At 36.3% G+C, this 23,799-nt stretch overlaps 1 protein-coding gene across 1 annotated transcript; it reads right to left on the reverse strand.

Annotated features, from left to right (window-relative positions):
* On the reverse strand, positions 1-23,005 carry LOC123527807 (26S proteasome regulatory subunit 7). Its single transcript, XM_045307488.2, has 11 exons — positions 22,846-23,005; positions 15,284-15,321; positions 14,322-14,403; positions 12,762-12,836; positions 11,918-12,074; positions 10,635-10,803; positions 7,213-7,377; positions 5,471-5,558; positions 4,205-4,407; positions 2,756-2,852; positions 1-496 (listed from the first exon to the last, which is right to left on the reverse strand). Exons 1-11 carry the CDS (start codon positions 22,913-22,915, stop codon positions 339-341), a joined length of 1,302 nt encoding a protein of 433 aa, XP_045163423.1. The 5' UTR covers positions 22,916-23,005; the 3' UTR covers positions 1-338.
* Between the last annotated feature and the right edge of the window lie 794 nt (positions 23,006-23,799).

Below are 23,799 nucleotides of genomic sequence, written 5' to 3' on the forward strand. Positions count from 1 at the left end.
TGCTTACAGATTCTTTATTTCATTCATCAAATGAAAAAAATCCTGAATATCTAACTCACCATTAAGTTTAACATCTTCAGATCTCATACAATTTCAATTTATTTTATCCATAGCTTTTAGAAACACTCTAAGAATAACTCAAAAATATTTATCACTATCATATTTCCCAGTAGCAAGTCTTCCTACTTTTCTTTGTTATTAAGAAGTAATGTTTGCATTTTAATTGTATGCTTTTTTGTATCTTTAGACAACTCTTTTGCGAAGGAAAAAATTGTAACGTTTTAACACATAACTAAATCAATTTTCATCACAAATTGTTGAGTCTTTTTTCTGTCTACTCAGTTATATGTCATGTATCTTGGAGTGGAGCTGAACTTGGCGTAGGCTTTGATAACTTTGTTAACTGCCTCTAAAAAGTCTTTTTCTGTTGCCATCTTTCTACGAGCCCTGATTGCGAACATTCCCGCTTCTGTACAAACACTGCGAATCTCAGCACCTGTAATCAGTAAATATTCAACATCCTAAACTTTATGTTATCAAAGTTTGGTACAAATATTAGACCCAAATTCATATTTGAAAATATGAACAATCACTTCATAGAATCTAGGTAAACATAAAACGAATATGTTAGTGTATACACAGTACTGTATTAAGTTTGAAATAGCACACATCTAATACATGTGTAAATGTGTACCACCACTAAACAAGAGCGCCGCCAAGCCGAGCAATATACGCCCGAAGGCTTACACCATAGGATGGGAGCAAAATTTTAAGAACTTGACTGTTGTAGCCCCAAAGGACTGGAACAACAAAAGGAAAACTTCAACAAATAAATCTAAGTCCACAAAAAATATATTCAAAGTCTACAAAAAAATCCTTATCATGTATAGGTATGTAAAAATATACCTAAAAATTGGAGGTACCATCCATGTTGTACCACAGAAAAGTGGTCTCGGTTTTTCCCTACGGCCAATAATAAAGAAGTTTCAAAAAAAGCTATTTATAGTAACATAAAAGGGAAGCAATTCAAAAAAATATATATTGTAAGTACAAAAAAGAGATCTGCCAAAATAAAACAAGAGCACTGCAATGCAGAGCAATATACACAAAGCAAAGTCATATATGACCTTTGACCCTTAAGTGTGACCTTGACCTTGAAGCAAGTCATCCGGAACATGCGCTCTGCACATCGTTACAATGTGGTGAACATTTCTACCTAGTTTCTTTGAAATCCTTCCAGCAGTTCAAGAGTTACAGAGCGGACACGAAACAAACTGATATGACTTTTGACCCCTAAGTGTGATCTTGACCTTGAAGCAAGTCATCTGGAACATGCGCTCTGCAAGTGTGGTGAACATTTGTGTCAAGTTTCTTTGAAATCCTTGAAGGGGTTCAAGAGTTACAGAGCGGACACGAAACAAACTGATATGACCTTTGACTCCTAAGTGTGACCTTGACCTTGAAGCGAGACATCCAAAACATACGCTCTGCACATTGTCTGGGTGTGGTGAACATTTGTGTCAAGTTTCCTTGAAATCCTTCAAGGGGTTCAAGAGTTACAGAGCGGACACGAAATTGCTAACGGACAGACGGACACCAGCGTCATAACATAATACGTCCCTTCGGGCATATAAAAACTTTTTTAACAAATGACTATTACACTTGACAGTTAGTTTCGATTTGGTCAAGTTACACTAATTTGATGTGGATCTTCTACATTTAAATTTAGAGTCTTAAAATAAACTATTCTAGTGAAAAATGTACATTGGGTACCTTTAAAGAGTTCATTAACACCTACTGGTAAAAATGTTCTTTTCACAATTAGTATTTTGGAAGGGGTCAAGTGTCAGAAACTTCCTCTATGATGTACAATATCATCTGTCCACATGGGTTTTTACAAATATTTAATACTAGTTTTAACTTCTATTGCAGTCCACAATGTCACATATATATTTTACTTCAAAATTAGAGTAAATGCTTTAACATATTAAGATTAAGCACTTTTTTTCCCTAAATGCATACCTGTAGCTTAAATGTTCTTAAATTTTGACACAAAATCCGAAATTTCATGCCTTAATTAAATTACATAATTATGTACTGACATCCAAATTTCTGACTGCAGTAACATTTTTTACGACTAGGAGCCCTATTCTATCTTTAGAGTGTCTGTGTCTTGTATTTCAGTCACCACCCTTGAGCACTTGAACTTAACAACTTTTCCACATGTTACATAGTAGAGTAGACAAGAATAAAGTCAAAATTCAAAAGCCATCTAAAATACATGTTTGATTGAACTGTCATTGGGAACATTTATCCTACATCAACATTTTTTTTTTGTTTGTTTTGGGTTTAACACCGTTTTTCAACAGTATTTCAGTCATGTAACGGCGGGCAGTTAACCTAACCAGTGTTCCTAGATTCTGTACCAGTACAAACCTGTTCTCTGCAAGTAACTGCCAACTTCCCCACATGAATCAGAGGTGGAGGACTAATGATTTCAGACACAATGTTGTTTATCAAATAGTCACGGAGAACATACGCCCCGCCCGAGGATCGAACTCACGACCCCGCGATCTGTAGACCGTCACTCTACCTACTGAGCTAAGCGGGCGGGTTCATCAACACTTTTATCTCAAATGCATCAATTTCAACCAGAATCAAAATTCTAGAATCAAGTTTAGCAATGTGAATCGAGGTTAATAAACTGAAATATTTCCTTTTCTTAAACAAGCGTTTAAAAAATCTTGCTACATACCTGTGCTATTTGGACACAATCTGGCAAGAAGTTCATATCTGATGTCCTTCTCAACACTCATTGATCTAGCATGGATTTTGAATATATGTGCTCTACCCTGTAAACACATTAAAAAACTATTTTATAAATATATCAATGCATATAATATAAATTTTTATACAGGTAGAGTAAGTAGCAGTGTCACAGATAATGTAATGTGTATATTGATTGATTGCAAAATGGTAATTTCTAACAACGAAGTTATGTGACTATTGTCGCATATAATAATAAAATCAATATGTGTTTAACAAGAGCTGTCCGTAAGACAGCCAATGCTCTCCTATTCGAATTATTGTCCCAGAAGCAGGAAAATATTACCCTAAATGTTAAATTATCTATAGAGTTTCAATCCAGTATCTGCATTAGTTTTGGAGATAGTAACTTGCATGCAAAACTTTAACCAGAAGTTTTAAGTTCAAAACGGGACATAATTTGCCCAACATACATGTCAGAGTTATGGGATTTGACCTAGTGAGGTTGGTAATTGATTTAGAAAAATAAAAACTAAGTTTCAAATCTATATGCTTTTAAGTAATAGCTGTATGTACTTGCACACAAAACTTTAACTAGGATTTTGTAAGTCCAAAAGGGGGCGTAATTTGGCCAAAATGCAGGTCAGAGTTATTGGACTTGATGCTATCAACTATTTTTATAACCCCGCAGACACATGTGAAGTTTCAATTCAATACCAGCATCAGTTTTGGAGATAGTAACTTGCATGTAAAACTTCAACCAGGATTTTCAAAGTCCAAAAGGGGGCATAATTTGCCCAAAATACACGTCAGAGTTATCGGACTTGACCCAGTGAGGTTGGTAAATGACCTAGAAAAAGAAAAAAATAAGATTCAAATCTATATGCTTCAAGCTGTATGTACTTGCATGCAAAACTTTAACCAGGATTTTCTAAGTCCAAAAGGGGGCATAATTTGCCCAAAATACAAGTCAGAGTTATGGGACTTGATGCTATCAACTAGTTTTATAACCTCGAAGACACATGTGAAGTTTAAATTCAATATCTGCATTAGTTTTGGAGATAGTAACATGCATGTAAAACTTTAACCAAGATTTTCTATGTCCAAAAGGGGGCATAATTAGCTCAAAATACATGTCACAGTTATTCTATTCTTTGAATAGTCAAGCTAAAAACTGAATTATTGGAAAAATATGCTGCACAACCCAAATGCTTGCAGGCTTAAAAGACTAAACTGTTCAGCATAAAATCTGGTCACTCTTGTTGGCTGGGTGCTTTTAAATCATACACATGAAGACTACATATTTTCAGAATTACTTACACTGTTGTTTTTTCTTTCTGGCAAAATGCTAAAACCTACAACATTCTCATTCTTTATTTTAAAGAAACAGAAATAATTAGCATGTCCTTATGGTAGAAACAAATGAACACAATCTCACCTCTAAATCTGGTAAGCCAAACTCAATCTTTCTGTCTAGACGACCTGGCCTCATGAGGGCGGGATCAAGGGTGTCTGGTCTGTTTGTTGCCATGAGAACCTTGATGTTACCACGGGGATCAAACCCATCCAGCTGGTTGATAAGCTCTAACATGGTCCTCTGGACTTCGTTATCACCACCAGCTCCATCATCAAACCTTGCACCTGTATAATATAGGTTTTATGTGATTAAAAAAAAACATTAAAAATTCATATTTTTTTTGCTTTGTTTCTTTCAAATTGAAATTTCAGCTTTCAATGGGAAGCAAAATGGTGTTGGGAAAGGCTCCCGAGGTTGTAGGTTCAGATCCAAGCCAGAAAGGAATGTGACTGCAGTCTCAAAATATAAATACAATGCACAAGTAACAGTCAGAAATCCAAGAACAATTCAAAAAGTATAACATAAGTGATGAGAACATACCACACCATTTGGTGAAAAATAAGCACCATGAGGAAACCAACATAGTGTGTTTGTGACTAGCATGGATCACTTTCAAAGCCTATTGCAGTTAGAGAAACTGTCAGCGAACAGCTGATGCGCAGGCTGGTCTGGATCCATGCTGGTCGCAAACGCACTATGATGGTTTTCTCATGAGTGGCTCAAATGGGTTTAAACTAAACTAATCTTCTATGGTAATGTAGCAATCAACAAAATTTAGTAAGAAAAGTTGATGCAGGTAACACTAAACTGATGTATTTTGTATAGTAAGAAAGCACAAACTGCTGTACTTCTGATGATATTAATATAAACTACACGTAGAGATGCTTTTGAGAAAAGTGCATGTCTCCCTTACTGCCCCTATGAAAAATGTCTAGTTTCTCTAGATGGATTAGATGAATGGAGCAAATTAGACGGCTTGGGCGAATGGACTCAATCAGTAATTCAAGGGCCATAATTTGGCAGATTTGGCTAGTTATCGAACTTGGCCAAGGTCTTATGGTCAAACACATTTTGTTCAAGTTTGGTGAAGATCGGACGAGAAGTGTTTGACTTAGAGTGCGGACAAGCTTTGTGACAGACAGACAGACAGACAGACACACACACAGACTGGAGTAAATCAATATGTCTCCCACACCACTGTGTGATGGAAGACATAATAAAGGCGGTTTCAAGTTTAACCCTCAAATTGCTACTAACTGATCACATAAGTTCAAGCTCATTTTATCCATAATGAATTTGTATCTGGAATATCAGAGCAGATGCAGAACCCTACAGAAACATACAAACCTCCAACGGCATCAATTTCATCAAAGAAAATAATACAGGCTTTCTTGTTCCTTGCCATCTCAAACAGTTCCCGAACCATTCTTGCTCCCTGTAAAATAAGCAAACCATAGCTGTGTGAAATTTTATGCTTAGTTATAAATTTAATCGATGTGGTGTCAGCAGTCCTATTCTAGTATTGTGGTTAATTATATACTAACAAACGTATTATTCCTATTAATTTTATCTTCGACAAGAGCTGTCCATAATACAGCATGCTCAACTTTTCTCAGTTCTTGACTCTGAATTAGAACTTTGCCAGTAAAAACTTTATCAAACTCTGGGTTAAAAAGGGGCATAACTCTGCCAAAATTCAAATCAGAGTTATGGGGCTTGTTTCTCCTGGTGCAGACTTTGAGAGTAAACAAGAGCTGTCAGTGGACAGTGTGCTCGACTATTCTCAGTGCTTGATAGTATAATATAAGCAATGAGTAAAGCTATAACATTACAATAAGCATATTATAAGTCGAAAAGGGGCCATAATTCAGTCAAAATGCTTGATAGAGTTGCCTCCTCCTTTTTACAGACTGGGGTCATGATGGTAAACAAGTATGCAAAATATGAAAGCAATACCTCAATGGACTTTGAAAATATTTGGGGTGGTACGCAAACTTTAACATTTATTCTAAGTCGAAAAGGGGCCATAATTCAGTCAAAATGCTTGATAGAGTTGCCTCCTCCTTTTTACAGACTGGGGTCATGATGGTAAACAAGTATGCAAAATATGAAAGCAATATCTCAATGGACTTTGAAAATACTTGGGGTGGTACGCAACTTTAACATTTGTGTGACACTCACGCTCACGCCGACGCCGGGGCGAGTAGGATAGCTCCCCTATTCTTCGAATAGTCAAGCTAAAAACTATTTTAAGTTTCAAGTCAATAGCTTTGATAGTAACAGAGATATCTGACTATCAAAAACATTTAAAAAACCATGATGGCACTTTCAGGGTGATTGCAATAGCTCTACTTTTTTTTTGAGGAGTCAAGCTAAAAATGGAAATCTATGGATTCATCTTATTAAATAATTTTCAGTGGTGTCTTGAAGTAAAACTGGATTATATCTGAACATCCACTGTTTCAAATAATGACATTTTCATTTCATAATTTTCAGTTACAGAACTATACCTGAACACTAAATATGAATTAAACATAGTTGAAAATTCTGTCTACAATACATATTTAAATCCCTTATTTATCCCAACATAACATGCATTTGGACCAATGAATGAAAAACATTTTGTCACTTTTATTCCAAACGCAATCCTGCTACAGAGCAGGTTTTCAATCCATCTAGTCTAAACGAGTTATCCTCATTTCAAATCTCTTGTTTTTACATATGTATATTGATTTTTTTTCTTTATAAATAGTCAGTCAATTTGTGTATTTTTCAAATTTCACATGCATGTTATAATTTGTTCTTTGGTGATAATAAGTAAGTGATACATACTTAACCCTTACCCTGCTATATTTCTATAATGGACTGGTCCATCTTTCAATTTGGACAGTACCACTTATTACTTAAAGGGGTTTTCACTGAAAATTTACTGACTGAATAGCGAACAGTGCAGACCATGATCAGACTGCACGGATGTGCAGGCTGATCTTGGTCTGCACTGGTCGCAAAGGCAGAATCATCTGCCGCCAGCAGGCTAAGGGTTAAAGAATAACTGACTAACTCCAGCAAGTATTCTATGTAAGCCATACCTCTCCAACATATTTTTGCACCAATTCAGATCCTATGACTCTGATAAAGCATGCGTCTGTTCTGTTGGCGACAGCTCGAGCACACAAAGTCTTGCCAGTACCTGGAGGTCCAAACAACAACACGCCCTTAGGTGGCTCAATACCGAGATTCACAAACTTTTCTGGCTGTAAAGAGAGAAATAAGTCAATAGCTATAACAGTCTGACTACACAGATTGTATTGAAACTTTACATGATTGTGTACTTTGTAGCTACAAACATCTCAGTCAAGTTAAATTTAGATATTTGTTGTTCTAATGATAAATACAGTCCCTTCAGCAGTGAATCAATACATGAGGACTTGCTAACTCTGTGGAATAGACTTTTTATGGTTAAGTATTTATCCTAAATGCCTTTCAAAGCATACTGAATGAAGTGGTTTTATTTATTATTTTTTCTGTTAGGTTTAACTTCGCACCGACACAATTATGTCATATGGTGACTTTCCAACTTTGATGGTGGAGGAAGACCCCAGGTGCATTATTTCATCACAAGTGGACACCAGGGTAGAACCACCAACCTTCCGTAAGCCAGCTGGATGGCTTCATCACATGAAGAATTCAATGCCTCTAGTGAGCCTTGAACCCTCATCGATGAGGGGGAAGTGATTTTAAGTCAGCGACCATAACCACTCGGCCTCGGAGGCCCCTTTAGGTAGTATTTTATATCCCTAGAAAAAAGCATTACCAGGATAAAATCAATATTGAAATTAAACAAGAGGACCATGATGGTCCTGAATCGCTCACCTATCCCCACATGACCCAGTGTTGAACTGAGTATGACGTCATTATTTCCATTATTTGACATAGTGACCTAGTTTTTGAGCACATGTGACCTAGATATCATCAAGATAAAAAATTCTGACCAATTTTCATGAAGATCCATTGAAAAATATGGCCTCTAGAGAGGTCACAAGGTTTTTCTATTATTTGACCTAATGGTTTAGTTTTTGACCGCACATGACCCACTTTTAAACTTGACCTAGATATCATCAAGGTGAACATTCTCACCAATTTTCATGAAGATCTCGTGAAAAATATGGCCTCTAGAGAGGTCACAAGGTTTTTTCTATTTTTCGATCTACTGACCTAGTTTTTGGACCGCACATGACCCAGTTACAAACCTGACCTAGATATCATCAAGCTGAACATTCTCACCATTTTCATGAAGATCCGTTGAGAAATATGGCCTCTAGAGAGGTCACAAGGTTTTTTCTATTTTTAGACCTACTGACCTAGTTTTTAACCCCACGTGACCCAGTTTCGATCCTGACTTAGATATCATCAAGGTGAACATTCTGACCAATAATCATGAAGATCTCATGAAAAATATGGCCTCTAGAGAGGTCACAAGGTTTTTCTATTTTAAGATCTACTGACCTAGTTTTTAACCCCACGTGACCCAGTTTCGAACTTGACCTAGATATCTTCAAGGTAAACACTCTGACCAATTTTCATGAAGATCCATTGAAAAATATGGCCTCTAGAGAGGTCACAAGGTTTTTCTATTTTTAGACCTACTGACCTAGTTTTTGATGGCACATGACCCAGTTTCGAACTTGACCTAGATATCATCAAGTTGAACATTCTGACCAATATTCATGAAGATCCATTGAGAAATATGGCCTCTAGAGAGGTCACAAGGTTTTTCTATTTTTAGATCTACTGACCTAGTTTGTGACCCCACATGACCCAGTTTCGAACTTGACCTAGATATCATAAAGGTGAACATTCTGACCAATATTCATGAAGATCTCATGAAAAATATGGCCTCTAGAGAGGTCACAAGGTTTTTCTATTTTTAGATCTACTGACCTAGTTTTTAACCCCACGTGACCCAGTTTCGAACCTGACCTAGATATCATCAAGGTGAACATTCTGACCAATTTTCATGAAGATCCGTTGAGAAATATGGCCTCTAGAGAGGTCACAAGGTTTTTTCTATTTTTAGACCTACTGACCTAGTTTTTAACCCCACGTGACCCAGTTTCGAACCTGACTTAGATATCATCAAGGTGAACATTCTGACCAACAATCATGAAGATCTCATGAAAAATATGGCCTCTAGGGAGGTCACAAGGTTTTTCTATTTTTAGATCTACTGACCTAGTTTTTAACCCCACGTGACCCAGTTTCGAACTTGACCTAGATATCTTCAAGGTAAACACTCTGACCAATTTTCATGAAGATCCATTGAAAAATATCGCCTCTAGAGAGGTCACAAGGTTTTCCTATTTTTAGACCTACTGACCTAGTTTTTGACCGCACGTGACCCAGTTTCGAACTTTACCTAGATATCATCAAGGTGAACATTCTGACCAATATTCATGAAGATCCATTGAGAAATATGGCCTCTAGAGAGGTCACAAGGTTTTTCTATTTTTAGATCTACTGACCTAGTTTGTGACCCCACATGACCCAGTTTTGAACTTGACCTAGATATCATCAAGGTGAACATTCTGACCAATATTCATGAAGATCTCATGAAAAATATGGCCTCTAGAGAGGTCACAAGGTTTTTCTATTTTTAGATCTACTGACCTAGTTTTTAACCCCACGTGACCCAGTTTCGAACTTGACCTAGATATCATAAAGGTGAACATTCTGACCAATTTTCATGAAGATCCATTGAGAAATATGGCCTCTAGAGAGGTCACAAGGTTTTTCTATTTTTAGACCTAATGACCTAGTTTTTGACCCTACGTGACCCAGTTTCGAACTTGACCTAGATATCATCAAGGTAAACATTCTGACCAATATTCATGAAGATCTCATGAAAAATATGGCCTCTAGAGAGGTCACAAGGTTTTTCTATTTTTAGACCTACTGACCTAGTTTTTGATGGCACGTGACCCAGTTTCGAACTTGACCTAGATATCATCAAGGTGAACATTCTGACCAATTTTCATGAAGATCCATTGAGAAATATGGCCTCTAGAGAGGTCACAAGGTTTTTCTATTTTTAGACCTAATGACCTAGTTTTTGACCCTACGTGACCCAGTTTCGAACTTGACCTAGATATCATCAAGGTAAACATTCTGACCAATATTCATGAAGATCTCATGAAAAATATGGCCTCTAGAGAGGTCACAAGGTTTTTCTATTTTTAGACCTACTGACCTAGTTTTTGATGGCACGTGACCCAGTTTCGAACTTGACCTAGATATCATCAAGATGAACATTCTGACCAATTTTCATAAAGATCCCATGAAAAATGTGACCTCTAGAGTGGTCACAAGCAAAAGTTTACGGACGCACGGACGGACGACGGACGACGGACACCGCGCGATCACAAAAGCTCACCTTGTCACTTTGTGACAGGTGAGCTAAAAAACAACAACAAAAAAACTATGCATAGCTGACAATGTCTTATCTTAAACTTACATGCAACAATGGTGTTTCTACTACTTCTCTCAGTTTTTCAATTTGTTCCTTACAACCGCCAACATCACTGTAAGTTACATCAGGTTTCTCCTCAACCTGCATCATTGTGACGGAGGGATCTATCTTTGGTGGCAGGGGGATGTGGATCTGATACTTGTTTCGGTCAACACTATCAAACATACACATACAAATTAATGACAAAAGTAAAGTACATTTAAAGACAAGTGGGAACAGTTATTAGCAAAAAGAGCTGTCTGTAAGACAGTGCGCTCCACTACTCGACAATTCGACAGTAAAAGGAATTTATGTCTCAATAACCGACCTCTACTTTAAAAGGAAGATACACCAAGATACAAAAAGACCCTACAATGCAGAGGGGTTAAAGGTCAAGTATGGAAGGAGTGCTGACATTTTTTATTTTGATGAAATTAAATTATATCTTTATCTTTTATAGTACCATAGATATGTCTATAAATGAAGCTTTTGAAAAAATTTAATATGAAAATAATTCCAAGAATAACAACTTTGTGACTATTAGTTTGGGAATAATGGGCTCAGCCCATTCACATACTCTGTTTGTATGCTGGACAATGTTTATGTGAGTTACAGTAAAATATAAGCAATAGTAACAAAGATATGACAGAAAAACAAAGGTTGCCAAAAAAATTAAATCAAGGAAGTGTGTGTGTGTGTGTGTTTGGGTTTAATGTCTTTTTCAACAATTTTTCAGTCCTATAAACAACAGTGTCTACTTGTAGCAGTGAGCACAATGCCCAACTTTAAAGTGCTGCCTCACTGAAATATCACACCCTAAACAAGTGGCATGATACCCCACCCAGTCATATTATACCGACATCGGGCTGACCAATCCTAGCACTATCCCCTTAATGCTGAGCGCCAAGTGAGGAAGCTGCTAGTGTCAATTTTTTACGTCTTTGGTATGACACAGCCGGGGATCGAACCCACGACCTTCCACACTCGAAGCGGACACTCTACCACTAGGCTACCGAGGCGGTTTAACAAAGAAAGCTCATGCTGACATCAGGCCAAGTAGAATAGCATCCATATTCTCCGAATAGCGGAGCTAAATATGAGTAAAGATAATTGCTATTTAAGAGAACATAATCTATGACAACATCTGCATATGGCTAAAATTATGAAACCCTATATTAATTTAAGCACTGCATCCAACTGTAGTATACAGCACTTAGTAAATAAACTGAAATTTGCAGAATTCTGAAACCCTGTTTTTGAATAATTTATTATTTCTTTTGACAATTTACCCAACTCTCATCCCTTCTTCAATGTCTGTTGGAGCCACCTGGTCCCCCAAGTCGACAACAAACTTTGCAAACTGTTTAACATTGATGATATATTTTGGATCGTCGGAATCAGCATTGATGATCTTGGTACATCTAGCTACCTGTAATGGCTGCTCACCTGGAAAATTTGGAAGAAATTTTGAATTCAAGCCCCTTAAAAGCAGAAAACTCTGTAAAATGAAGTGCCTTGGTCCTGAATATATTAATTCTATTAAAAATAATCTCCTCTAAGCAAGAGAACCCTAAAAACCTAACCTTCCATTACATCAAAAGGCTGTTTGATATATCACAAATACAAAATTTTCAGGTAACAAACCTATGTAAACTGTACTCTTGAGTTGCATCTCAAAGACAACTTTCCATACAATAATTACCAGGAATACCTATAGATTTGCATAATAACCTTTAGCCTGCTGGCAGCAGATGATTCTGCCTTTGCAACCAGCGTAGACCAAGATCAGCTTTCACATCCATGCTGTCTGATCATGGTATGCACCGTTTGCTATTCAGTTTGTATATTTTCTGTGAATACCACTTTGAATAATAAATGCATCTGTCAAAACTGAATGATGGACCAGTCCATTTTAGAAATTTACCACGCTAACAGTTAACTTCACACTCAGTGGAAACACATATCACATTCAAATTAAAAATAAAAATGGCCATTTGTTCTTTTTAAGTACTTCAATATTCTATTCATATCATTAAATTCTGGTCAACAATCTAAGTAATATTCCTCTTCATGATCACACAAACCCTGCAATAATCCTGACATACGGTACTATAGTATTGAAAAACCACTTACTCTGAAGGGTCTGTTTGTCTGCAGCTAAGTCCCATAACGCAGGTGGTCCCAACCCTGTATCAGATTCTTTTATACCTAAAAATAAAACGAAAGGTTTTCAATGCATTGGCATATCCCTGAATACCAGAGCTTACAATTAAATTTTAAACAAGAAACAGTAAAATTGCCAGCTTTTAGAAACTTATTATAATGATACTTTAGGATGGTTTATAGACGTTTTTTGGAAAATCACAATTATTATCAAACATGTTCCTAACAAGAACTGTCTGAGAAGAGTACTGGTGCTTCACTAGTTCTGTTTTGGGCAGTGAGACAGGGAATATCAAAGGAAACTAGAACTATCACTGAAGTGACAAATTACTGCAGCAATACTTTTTTTTGTCAGAAAACAAAACATTTAAATTTGTTCAGTGACATTTCAGAATTACCAGGATAAATTTGAATAAGTGAAGAAATTTGAGGGGTATTGGTGTTGCACCCTCCATTATCTTCATCCATTCCAGAAAAAAGTCACTATTTCTTATTCTCCCCTAAAGGGGCCAACACTGATATAATATCAACATGTCAGCTGTCATATTTCTAAGTTCTTTTTTTATACAAAATGAAGAATGTTGAACATTTCATTTCCTGACCTTAATACCAATGGAAGAACCAAGGTACCCATTGGCTGCAGAATTATTTTAGGCATAAGCGGGCACTCAGGTAGAACCCCGATCTTCTGCAAGCCAACTGAATGAATTTTGAAACATACACGAAAAGAATTATACCCCTGGTAAAAAAGATTAAAGACAGTGAAAAAATGAAACAGATTTGCAACATTCACAAAGTCATAATTCAAGCATTTCAATTTTGATTCTGAAAACAACAACAACAACCCATTTATTTTTCTATAATGAATGGTAATACTCTGCGAAATTGTATTTTGTTCACATAGGGCAAATTTTTGTATGTTTCAAGCTATTAACGATGCACATATTTAAGACCAAGCTATCATTTATCCAATAAGTACATAAATAATTATCCAAATTTACTTCCTGTCCCAAATATACTTTTTCAATCCTTCTCAAATATCAAATTTAATGGGCAGTCAATTAAAGGTAGTGGCTGTCTTGATAGAAAATCATTTTTTTCTTTTACAAAAGTTGAAAATCAATTTACTTATACAAATGTATATGTTTACCAGCTTCAAATACTTGCGCTAGTGTTATATATTTGTCACTCTTTTATAAATGCTACAAAGTAGGGATTATTCGTTTCTGCTATTATTTTAGAGTAATTGTAAAAGCGCCAGTCATGGCAAGACTTTCAACCACTTGTTATATTTTAATTATCCTTTGATATTTTTCACACTTTATATACTGATAGTGTCATCAGTTGGACTGCTATGCTGTTTATTCAACAGGGTCATAAAAATGACAGCTCTAATTGACAGAAACACAATGTAATGGGGACTTCAAATTATTTTTTTTGACAATGTAAAAAAAAGTCAGCATTTTTACCATTTGCTTGAAATTTCATGCCAGCCAATTCAAATGATTTCACAGTAAATGTAATACTTACCAGCAAGTTCATTGACTTTTTTGAGACAGTTCTGGATGTCCTCTTCCACTTGTTTGATAGATTTACTGTACTGCCCAACACCCTGAATTCAAGAAAATGAAAAACCATACACAAATATCATAACAGCAACAGTTACTGAAATAGATACAAAATATACTAAGCAAAAGCTGTCACAGGAGACAGTGCGCTCGACTATTTCAATGCTGGATAGTGAAAATGGGCACACTGAGGAAGCTGGAGCTGTCACTGGAGTGTTTAATGACTCCAATGTGGATGAAGGTACTGAACAATAGTTTGAGTCTGTGTCAAATGTATTAAGTAATAAGAGAGGTAAAGATAAAGAGTATCAAACATTAACAAAACATTAAATAAGTATAATTCTTAGCAAAAAGGGAGCATAATTCATGAAATATAGTAGCTTAAGATACTTCAGCGCTCCCGGTTTGTATGCTGGATTTTGACGAGAGCCGCAACTATGAAAAAAACAAAATATGAAAAAGTGGCATTTAGAGTTTTGGAAGCCAGGACTAGAAATATAGGTGCAAGAGTGATGCATCTTGTGTCATATGACACAATTTTGACACACAAAAAATGTTTCAAATACAATGTGCATAGTGATACATGTACTTTCAGTGTAATCATGCTGTAACACGACTGGTCAACTGGCACAAAAATCATAAGACATGTTTAGAAGAACTGGATAAATTGGACCTGCAGCATTTAGCAGTAAAAACTTGTCTGTAGATTTTCAGGTGCGAGTGATGCTTAGAGCAAGTGTTAGTGATATTTTCCCAGTATAACGCTGCTAACGCATGCAGTATACATTCTATGCATTCATGAATGGGAACATTGTTACACAATGGTGTATTAATCTGGAAAATTTGTACTGAGGAACCATAAAATATTGGTATATCTGTAATACTGTATTTTATTTTGCTGCAGGAAAGAAACAGCATACTTACATAAGTCTTCAGTAAGGCAATGTCTCCCTCATCAAGAGCTGAAATAAAGAATGAATACACTATATTTGTAAAACGTGATAGAGTTAAAGAAATTAGTATGTTATGCATTAACAAGAGTGGCAGTGCCGCAGACTGTCACAACCTACGCCCAACATCGAATTTGGTCTAATTCAAGGGCCATAGTCCAAGAGTACATGGGGCGGTTTGCCTAGTTATTGAACTTGGCCGAGATATTATGCCCACAAACATTGTCTGCAAGGTTGGTGAAGATCCGATGAAAACTGTTAGACTTAGAGAGGACAAGGCTAAATTCGCAGATTTTGAGTAATTCAAGGGCAATAATCTAAGAGTGCCTCTGGCGATTCGGCTGATTATCGAACTTGACTGAGATATTATGCCAACAAACATTATCTGCAAGTTTGTGGAAGATCGGATGAAAACTTTTCGACTTAGAGAGCGGACAAGGCTAAATTTGCAGTTTTTCGAGAAATTCAAGGGCCATAAACCAAGAGTGCCTGGGGCGACTGTAATGGTTGTCAAACCTGGGTGAGATATTATGCCTAAAAACATTGTCACCAAGTTTGGTGAAAGATAGGATGAAAACTGTTTGACTTAGAGGGCGGACAAGGCTAAATTTTCTGATTTCGAGTAATTCAAGGGCCATAACTCAAGAGTGCCCGAGGCGAATTTGCTGGTTATCGAACTTGACCGAGATATTATACCCACAAACTTGTCACCAAGTTTGGTGAAGATCGGATGAAAACTGTTTGACTTAGTAAGACAGCGGACATGCTTTTATACACCCATCGCCATGGGTGTATAAAAATGATTTAAGGGTCACCATGAGTTACCATACAATGAAAACAGTCATTCAGTGTTATATGTGATCGCTACTTTGTTTAAATTTCGATAGTTTTTTCTTGAAATACTTGCAAGGATAAAATTGCCGAGGCATTGTTTTCTTGGCACCATGTACCTAACTAGTCTAAAAGCCAAGGCACGTTACTTTGGTACCGTATACACTGCAGGTACTTCGTGATGTTTCCTCAATATTTGACGGATCTTTATAAAATATGATGTGTCAAAGTGATTTACTTGACATAGTCTGTGCCAAACATCCTCAGTACTTTTTTAGTACTCTGCCACGGACCGAATGCTTAAATCGAATTTCTTCTGTGTATGGATTTATTTACTCAAGCAGTAAAATGAATTCAACTATTCATGAGCAAAATCCATGTCTTAAATACTGAAAAAAAATACTAAGTTTATCATTTTTATTCACCAGTGCCAAGAAAAACAATAAAAGCTTCTGATTATGGAGTACAAATTGCTACTAATAATTTATCGACTTTGCGGGGAATAAAGAATTAAATACTTCTGTTTCCTGTGATGTACCATGTATTTAAAACGAGAAAAATAGCCCTTACGAAATGGTCAAAAAGCTGCGAACATGCTGCGAACATACCTATTCGCAGGAAGTATTCGCGGGATATTCGCTACTACCGCGATCGGTTTGATACTAGTTCGCGAGATATTCGCAGGAAGACCAATGATCGCGGCATGTTCGCGAGAAAAACTTAGAAGATTATAATCTTTCGGTAAACTGTTACTGAAGAGCTTTTATAAGAGCAGGTAATTGTGTAACATTATCTGTAAGGTCACAGTACGAGTCTGATAAGTTAATTACAACCAGATATTCTGGACATGTTTAGAAGGAAATCTGTGTGCATTACAGACAGTTTTCATAAGTGATTCTTAGAGGCTAATAGGAATATATACTTTTTTGTGGTAAGTCAGAAAATTTATGTTTAATGTCTATACTTTTATATCTCAGTAAACAAAAGGAATTTTGAAAATGAAATAGATATGCTTAACCTTTTGCAGAGCTGTATCAGATTATCTAAAAAGAAATATAAAACTAGCTTATTTGGCAATTTCTTAGCTTCATAAGTCTGATAATTAACATGTAAAACAATGACAGATTTGTAGTAATACATATAACTTATCAGTAGTGTGAAGAAAAACATTGGGATGAAATGAATACATGCACTCAGAGTCAGACACTGTTATTGAAATGACAAGTAACAGTTAAAATTCAAACATATATATATATTTTATCATTAAAACTTTGTTTAAAATGCTCCAAATATGATATGAAAAAGTTCAGACATTGAAAATATGAATTTGTTACAACCTCAGTCAGTGTTGAAGTTTATTCAATAAATTTATATCCCTGATTCCTACTAATTTATTTGTTTTTGCACTTTTTCTGTACATGCTTTTTTGTACACAATTTCTGTAGAGATGGTTTTCAGCTAGTTCGCGGGATGTTCGCAACTAGTTCGCGGGATGTTCGCAGCAACTAGTTCACGGGATGATCGCGGCAACTTGTTCGCGGGAAGTTCACAGCTACTTGTTCGCGGCAAAACTAATTTGCATGTGAAAAGTGAACACCAAACGAACATCCCGCGAACTATTATAGCAATTGTATCAAAAGTGTTCGCGGCATGTTCACTGGATATTCCCGGCATGATCGCAGCAAGTGTTCGCGGCAAACTATAATATTTCCGTAAGGGAGGAGAACAATGAAATCATCTCCCGTTTTTAGAGATTAAATATAGTCTGCCCTTTTGTAATACAATTCTCAGTATTCATATTGATTACCAGACCTCTAGCCTGCCCTGTACCGGTTGTCTAGAGGGCTAGTAACTGGACGTCTAGTCTCTGGGTCCATTCCAGTAACTCATTCCATTCCATTCCATTCATTTTGGTAATGTCCCAGAATATTTAACTGGAATCATGCATGTCAAGGGCAAACTAGCGTACTTAGATTATGATGCAGTCTTGACAAGTAGTCTGAAGCTGTGGGATCTAATCTTGTCATACTATTTTTCATGTCCTCACCTACACAGTACTCTGTATAAGTTCAAATTGAATAAAAATGTCTGGCTTTGGATCCAAATGAGTTGTGGTTTGTGTTTTGGAGTTTAACGCCCTGATTCAACTTTTTTCAATTCATATCAAGACGATTAGTTTAGTGCAGGGATATAAATTAACACTCAGACCCTGTTAGCCAACTGGGCTCATTACAGGCAAATTCTAGGGGCCCAGCCTAAAAGTTAGGGGCCCAGCTATTATTAGCGGGAAAATATACTAACAGCAGTTTAGATCCACATAATTAATGATAAGTCTTGTAATTTGCTTCCTGCCAAAATACATCAATTTCTTAAATATAATTACAGAACACTCATCAAACTCACACATTCGGACACAGACTCTCAAACACAGACGCACTTAAAGTTTGAATGATTTTTGCAGCACTAGAGGATTTGGGTTGTTTATGGGCATTTTGATAGAGGCTGCACGCTTATGGACACCTGAATTGTAGTATTTTGTTACATTGTCGTGTTACAGGTCACTCACAATTATGAAATTATTACTTGTACAAAAAGTACACACCATGTTGCGGTCGGTGTTCTATGCAGCCGCGATCTGTTAACAGCCCATTTTTCATTAAAAGTCCTCATTGGCCTTTAGGTCTTTAAATAATCCTGATTATATTTCCTTTTGTCCCCACGACCGGCCGTTCTAAGCTCTTTAACAACCTTCAATAAACCTCTACTTTCTAGTGCTGTATTTCTATGGGCGCAGCCATTGTTAGTGTCGGAGTAAATGATCCGCCTATTCCGATTGGTCGTAGTATATATCGGTAATTTTGATTGGTCGATTTAAGTGACGTAGTGCATATTAATAAGACAGTCTCGGAAAAACCCAGAATATTGACATTAATAGGTGAATCCAAAGCCATTCGCCGGCTGGGCGACTATTTTGGAAAATTGACTCGACCAGCTTCAAATCTGGTCGCACTGGGCGAGTGTTAATTTATATCCCTGTAGTGACATACCGTTTCTGGGCAAGCTACCACAGTTTACCAGTACTTGGTGCACAATTTCCTATACGAAGTAACAATTTCCCTTACTGGAACAGAGGTAGGGGTTGAAGAAACTCCCTGACTAAATGCCATGGGAATTCCCGGAAATGCTCCGACCCGGAATAGGAATTGAACCCATGTCCCCCCCACCCCCCATGAGGGACCAGCGCTCCAAATGAACATCAGAATAAATAACTTGGCCCTATTTTTTAATGTTTCAAAGCAAAACAAATAATCCATTCTGATATCACTCGATCCCTATTCCACCCCCACCCCCTAATCAAATAAAATCAGACCCAAAAAGAATCTAATGACCTTGTTATTTCTGGCAAAACAACAATAACATAGCCATCTGAATAATTTCAAATATAACAATAAGACAATAACTGTGAGATAAATTTCTGCAAGAGATATCCCTTGAGATTGTCCAACAGTTTAATGAACCAATTCTACCTGAAGTTGAACTTTGCTTTGTCAATCTGTTACAAATGGCAATGAGATATGACCTAAAGATGTAAACAAATCAGTATATTTTGGAATGGAATGGAATGAGATAGTGAAATGGAATGGAATGGTATAAGTATCTCATTCCATTCCACAAATAAGTGTATGCCGTATACAAATGATCTGACAGAAAGTTTTTCATGACACAAATGTTTATCCTTTGTAAATTCTATATCTATTCAGTTTATAAATAAGTATTTTACACTTACTATAAATTTGTTGTATTAAAATTGTTTGTTTATGTAACAAATGGAAGTAATAAAATGTGTTATACTAGGGGAAATCACTTCCCTTTTTCCATTTTTTGTCTTCTCTGGATTTCCTTATTGGAAAAGTAAAGAAGTTGGGTGAAAATTTAACAGTCGAATGAATTCAGTACGATGTGTAACACTAAATTGCTGTAGGAATAACCACCTGCGGGCTTTTAATTCGTACTGGAGAGCCGTAGGAATAGACATCTGCGGGCTTTTCACTAAGAATAGCCACTTCCAAAAATTATCTCAATATTTCCTAGGATCGCGTCAAATTAGTTGGACTAAGGGTCTACCAGATGGCTAGGCACTTCTTAAAATACATCTATGATGCGTGAAAATCCAGAAACAATACCAAATTAGATCCGAAGTAAATGAATTTTGTATGAAGGACGGATTACACCAAACCGGAAGTGACTACTCAGTGTTACATGTGAAGTAGTCCAAAATGTAGTTCCATGCTATGGATGAAATCTGGTATAATGAGTGACATGAGGAGGTGACAGTTAAATTTTTGGCTTATGTTTATTGCTTATAGTATTGAGAATAGATCTAGACCATTTTCATTGTAAATTTCTTGGAATAAGTTTTATTCTTTGCGAAAAATGTCTACCTACGCGTAACTGCTAAACGGCTGTTTTCATGGGGGCATTTTTAGAGGGTGATGTTTCTCAGAACAGATTATTTTTCTTATATTCAACATAACATGTCAATATTTTTCTATTTTTGATAAGAAGACATGTTATACTAAATGACCATATATGGTTTTTATATCATTGAAATGCTCTAAAGTGCTGAAAATGAGGTATGAATGTTTTGTTATTAATATGAAATAAATAAGGACTTGAATTGGTAGAGTGTAACCTATAAGTTGTGCAGGGGTAAAAATTTAAACTTGTTTAGATGTGGCTGTAAACAGGCTAGTTTGGCCAGATTATGATAGAAGATGACAATTTCAGTGCAATTTAGCAGAGAAAAAGAAGAAAAACTAAAAATATTTCAAAATCACTGTTTTGGGTGTATTTTTTTTCAAAAAATGCATATTTATTGACTAAATATTGGTATGTTTTAGGTGTCAGGGGTGAGTTTGGGTATATTTTACAGTAACAGTGTGTGATTTGAGTGCAGTTTATGGTAAAACTTGATAAAATATGGCAAAAATAAGCTCAAGCAAGGAAAAGTGGTCAAAAATGATGTCGCGACAGCTTTTTTCCAGGAAATTTGGCGCGCTAACATACGTTACTGAAAAAGCCATAAAACCTTGAAAATTGATTGTATCAAACTGAAACTGGTATTTTTTTCATGCATTTAGGTTACTGGTACAATTTAAGTGAAAATAACACATTCTGAGTATGAAAAATGTTTCTTTAAGGACGGATTACACCAAACCGGAAGTGACTACTCAGTGTTACATGTGAAGTAGTCCAAAATGTAGTTCCATGCTATGGATGAAATCTGGTATAATGAGTGACATGAGGAGGTGACAGTTAAATTTTTGGCTTATGTTTATTGCTTATAGTATTGAGAATAGATCTAGACCATTTTCATTGTAAATTTCTTGGAATAAGTTTTATTCTTTGCGAAAAATGTCTACCTACGCGTAACTGCTAAACGGCTGTTTTCATGGGGGCATTTTTAGAGGGTGATGTTTCTCAGAACAGATTATTTTTCTTATATTCAACATAACATGTCAATATTTTTCTATTTTTGCAGTGTTCACGAAAGACCCTGAACATTCACAGGACAGTCGGTCTGGTAAACATGATTTTTTTACAGGACCGGATAATATTTTACCAGACCAATTTCTTTTTAATAAATTTGATATCTGATCTTTAAAACTGGTATTATACATAGTCTATATAGACAGCATTACACAAATTACATCCTTTAAGTTTATTTCCACGTCATATTAATTGAAACAGATCTTCAGACATTAAGTTTTCAGGCTGTAAAAAATCTCCCTGTACTTGGATTCAGTGTTGTTATATTTTCTGATCCTTTTGGACCATGGAGTCAATTCAACATATGTGTAATAAATCTAGAGTTGCTAGGGGGCGTGAGAGATGTTGCACATTTCATTACCTCTCGCGAAGACTCAGTCAACGAGTCTGTTGTTATTCTTCTTGGTTGCATTCTTTGCTTCCAAAGGATCTTTTAGTAATTTTACAGATTTTATTCATATTCATTTGCTATATCATCGCTGTTTTTTACCCCACAAATCTATTGTTTGCACCGAGTCACGTTGATGTTGACATAAAGAGAATTTCTGGAAATTCCCGTCTGGTTCCCGCGTACATAAATCGAGTACCATCCACGATTAGTACGCATCCAATGATAACGCGCGTTCTTAGAATTGTCGTGACGTTGTGAGGGGTTTCCACTGTTTCTATTTTAAGTACCAATGAAACGGGCGCTTACTAAAATATAGTTTGACATCAATTTCTCGGGATTCCATTTTACAATTTAATGATGAAAGTCGAACTTTCGCGAAATCGTGGAGGACTTTCTTCTTATTTTATCATATTGACCTGCAATTTTTATCGGACACTCGGTCGTGTGAACTTGATATATCATGCCGGACCGGATCAAAATTTACCGGAAATGTCCGACGGTCCGACGGCTTTCGCGACCTCTGTTTTGATAAGAAGACATGTTATACTAAATGACCATATATGGTTTTTATATCATTGAAATGCTCTAAAGTGCTGAAAATGAGCTCTGAATGTTTTGTTATTAATATGAAATAAATAAGGACTTGAATTGGTAGAGTGTAACCTGAAACGATAACGATGGACATCGTTGAAACACTACCCCACCCACTTGTTTTCAATGAATGAGTTAGCACATTTAAACAAGTCAATAGATTATTAAAATACCTTGTATCGGTTTATCCTCTTTATTATCATCTTTGACTTTTCTCTGATCTGAACCTAAATGATCGGGCATTATTCAAACTAGAAAAATTATAGATCTACTATAAATAATAAAAAAACTTGACCACTTTATTTATTTTCCAAGCGTCTGCAGGATGAAAAATTATAACATTAACGAATGCTTTGTAAGTTCATCTACATCTTCATCATGGTAAATCAGTCCCTACTATGCCAGATATTAGGATAGGCACAAATGGTATTGAGAAACTTCTCAGTAACCTGAACCCCCATAAGGCCAGTTTTCCTGACAAAATCAAGCCTATAATAATGAAAACACTCTCTGTAGAACTATCCCCCATCCTTGAGGTCATATTCCAGAAATCCCTGGAGGAAGAATCACTTCCATGCCAGTGGAAATCCGCATATGTTGCCCCCATTTTTAAAAAAGGTGATAGGTCAAATCCAGTAAATTATAGGCCAATTTCATTAACATGTGTCCTGTGCAATGTTCTTAAACACATTGTTTCCTCATCTATTGTTAAACACTTCACCAACCATGGTATTCTGTATGACCTGCAGCATGGTTTTAGGGGAAAAAGATCATGTGTCACTCAGTTAGTTATGTTAGTAAATGATCTAGTCACTTCAGTCTACAATAAGAAACAAGTAGATCTTATACTACTAGATTTTAGTAAGGCTTTCGACAAGGTTAGCCATGAGAAAGTTCTTATAAAAACGCACGAATATGGAGTCAGAGGTAACACACTAAGATGGGTCAAAGGCTTTTTAGATAATAGGATCCAATCAGTAGTCCTAAATGGCACTACCTCTGATGCCATCCCAGTATCATCAGATGTCCCACAGGGGTCTGTACTTGGTCCCCTGCATTTCCTACCTTACATAAATGACCTCCCACAAAACGTCAGCGCCAAAGTCCGTCTGTTTGCAGATGACACG

This window comes from Mercenaria mercenaria, chromosome 14 (genome assembly GCF_021730395.1).
Source record: "Mercenaria mercenaria strain notata chromosome 14, MADL_Memer_1, whole genome shotgun sequence".
Taxonomy (NCBI): domain Eukaryota; kingdom Metazoa; phylum Mollusca; class Bivalvia; order Venerida; family Veneridae; genus Mercenaria; species Mercenaria mercenaria.

Excerpts from the sequence above, each read along its gene's own strand:
- LOC123527807 (XM_045307488.2), bottom strand. The coding sequence starts at position 22,915 with ATGCCCGATCATTTAGGTTCAGATCAGAGAAAAGTCAAAGATGATAAT. Across the intron at positions 15,322-22,845 it reads AGAGGATAAACCGATACAAG|CTCTTGATGAGGGAGACATT; the intron begins GTATTTTAATAA and ends TCTTTATTTCAG. Across the intron at positions 10,804-11,917 it reads GAAGAAGGGATGAGAGTTGG|TGTTGACCGAAACAAGTATC; the intron begins GTAAATTGTCAA and ends TATGTTTGATAG.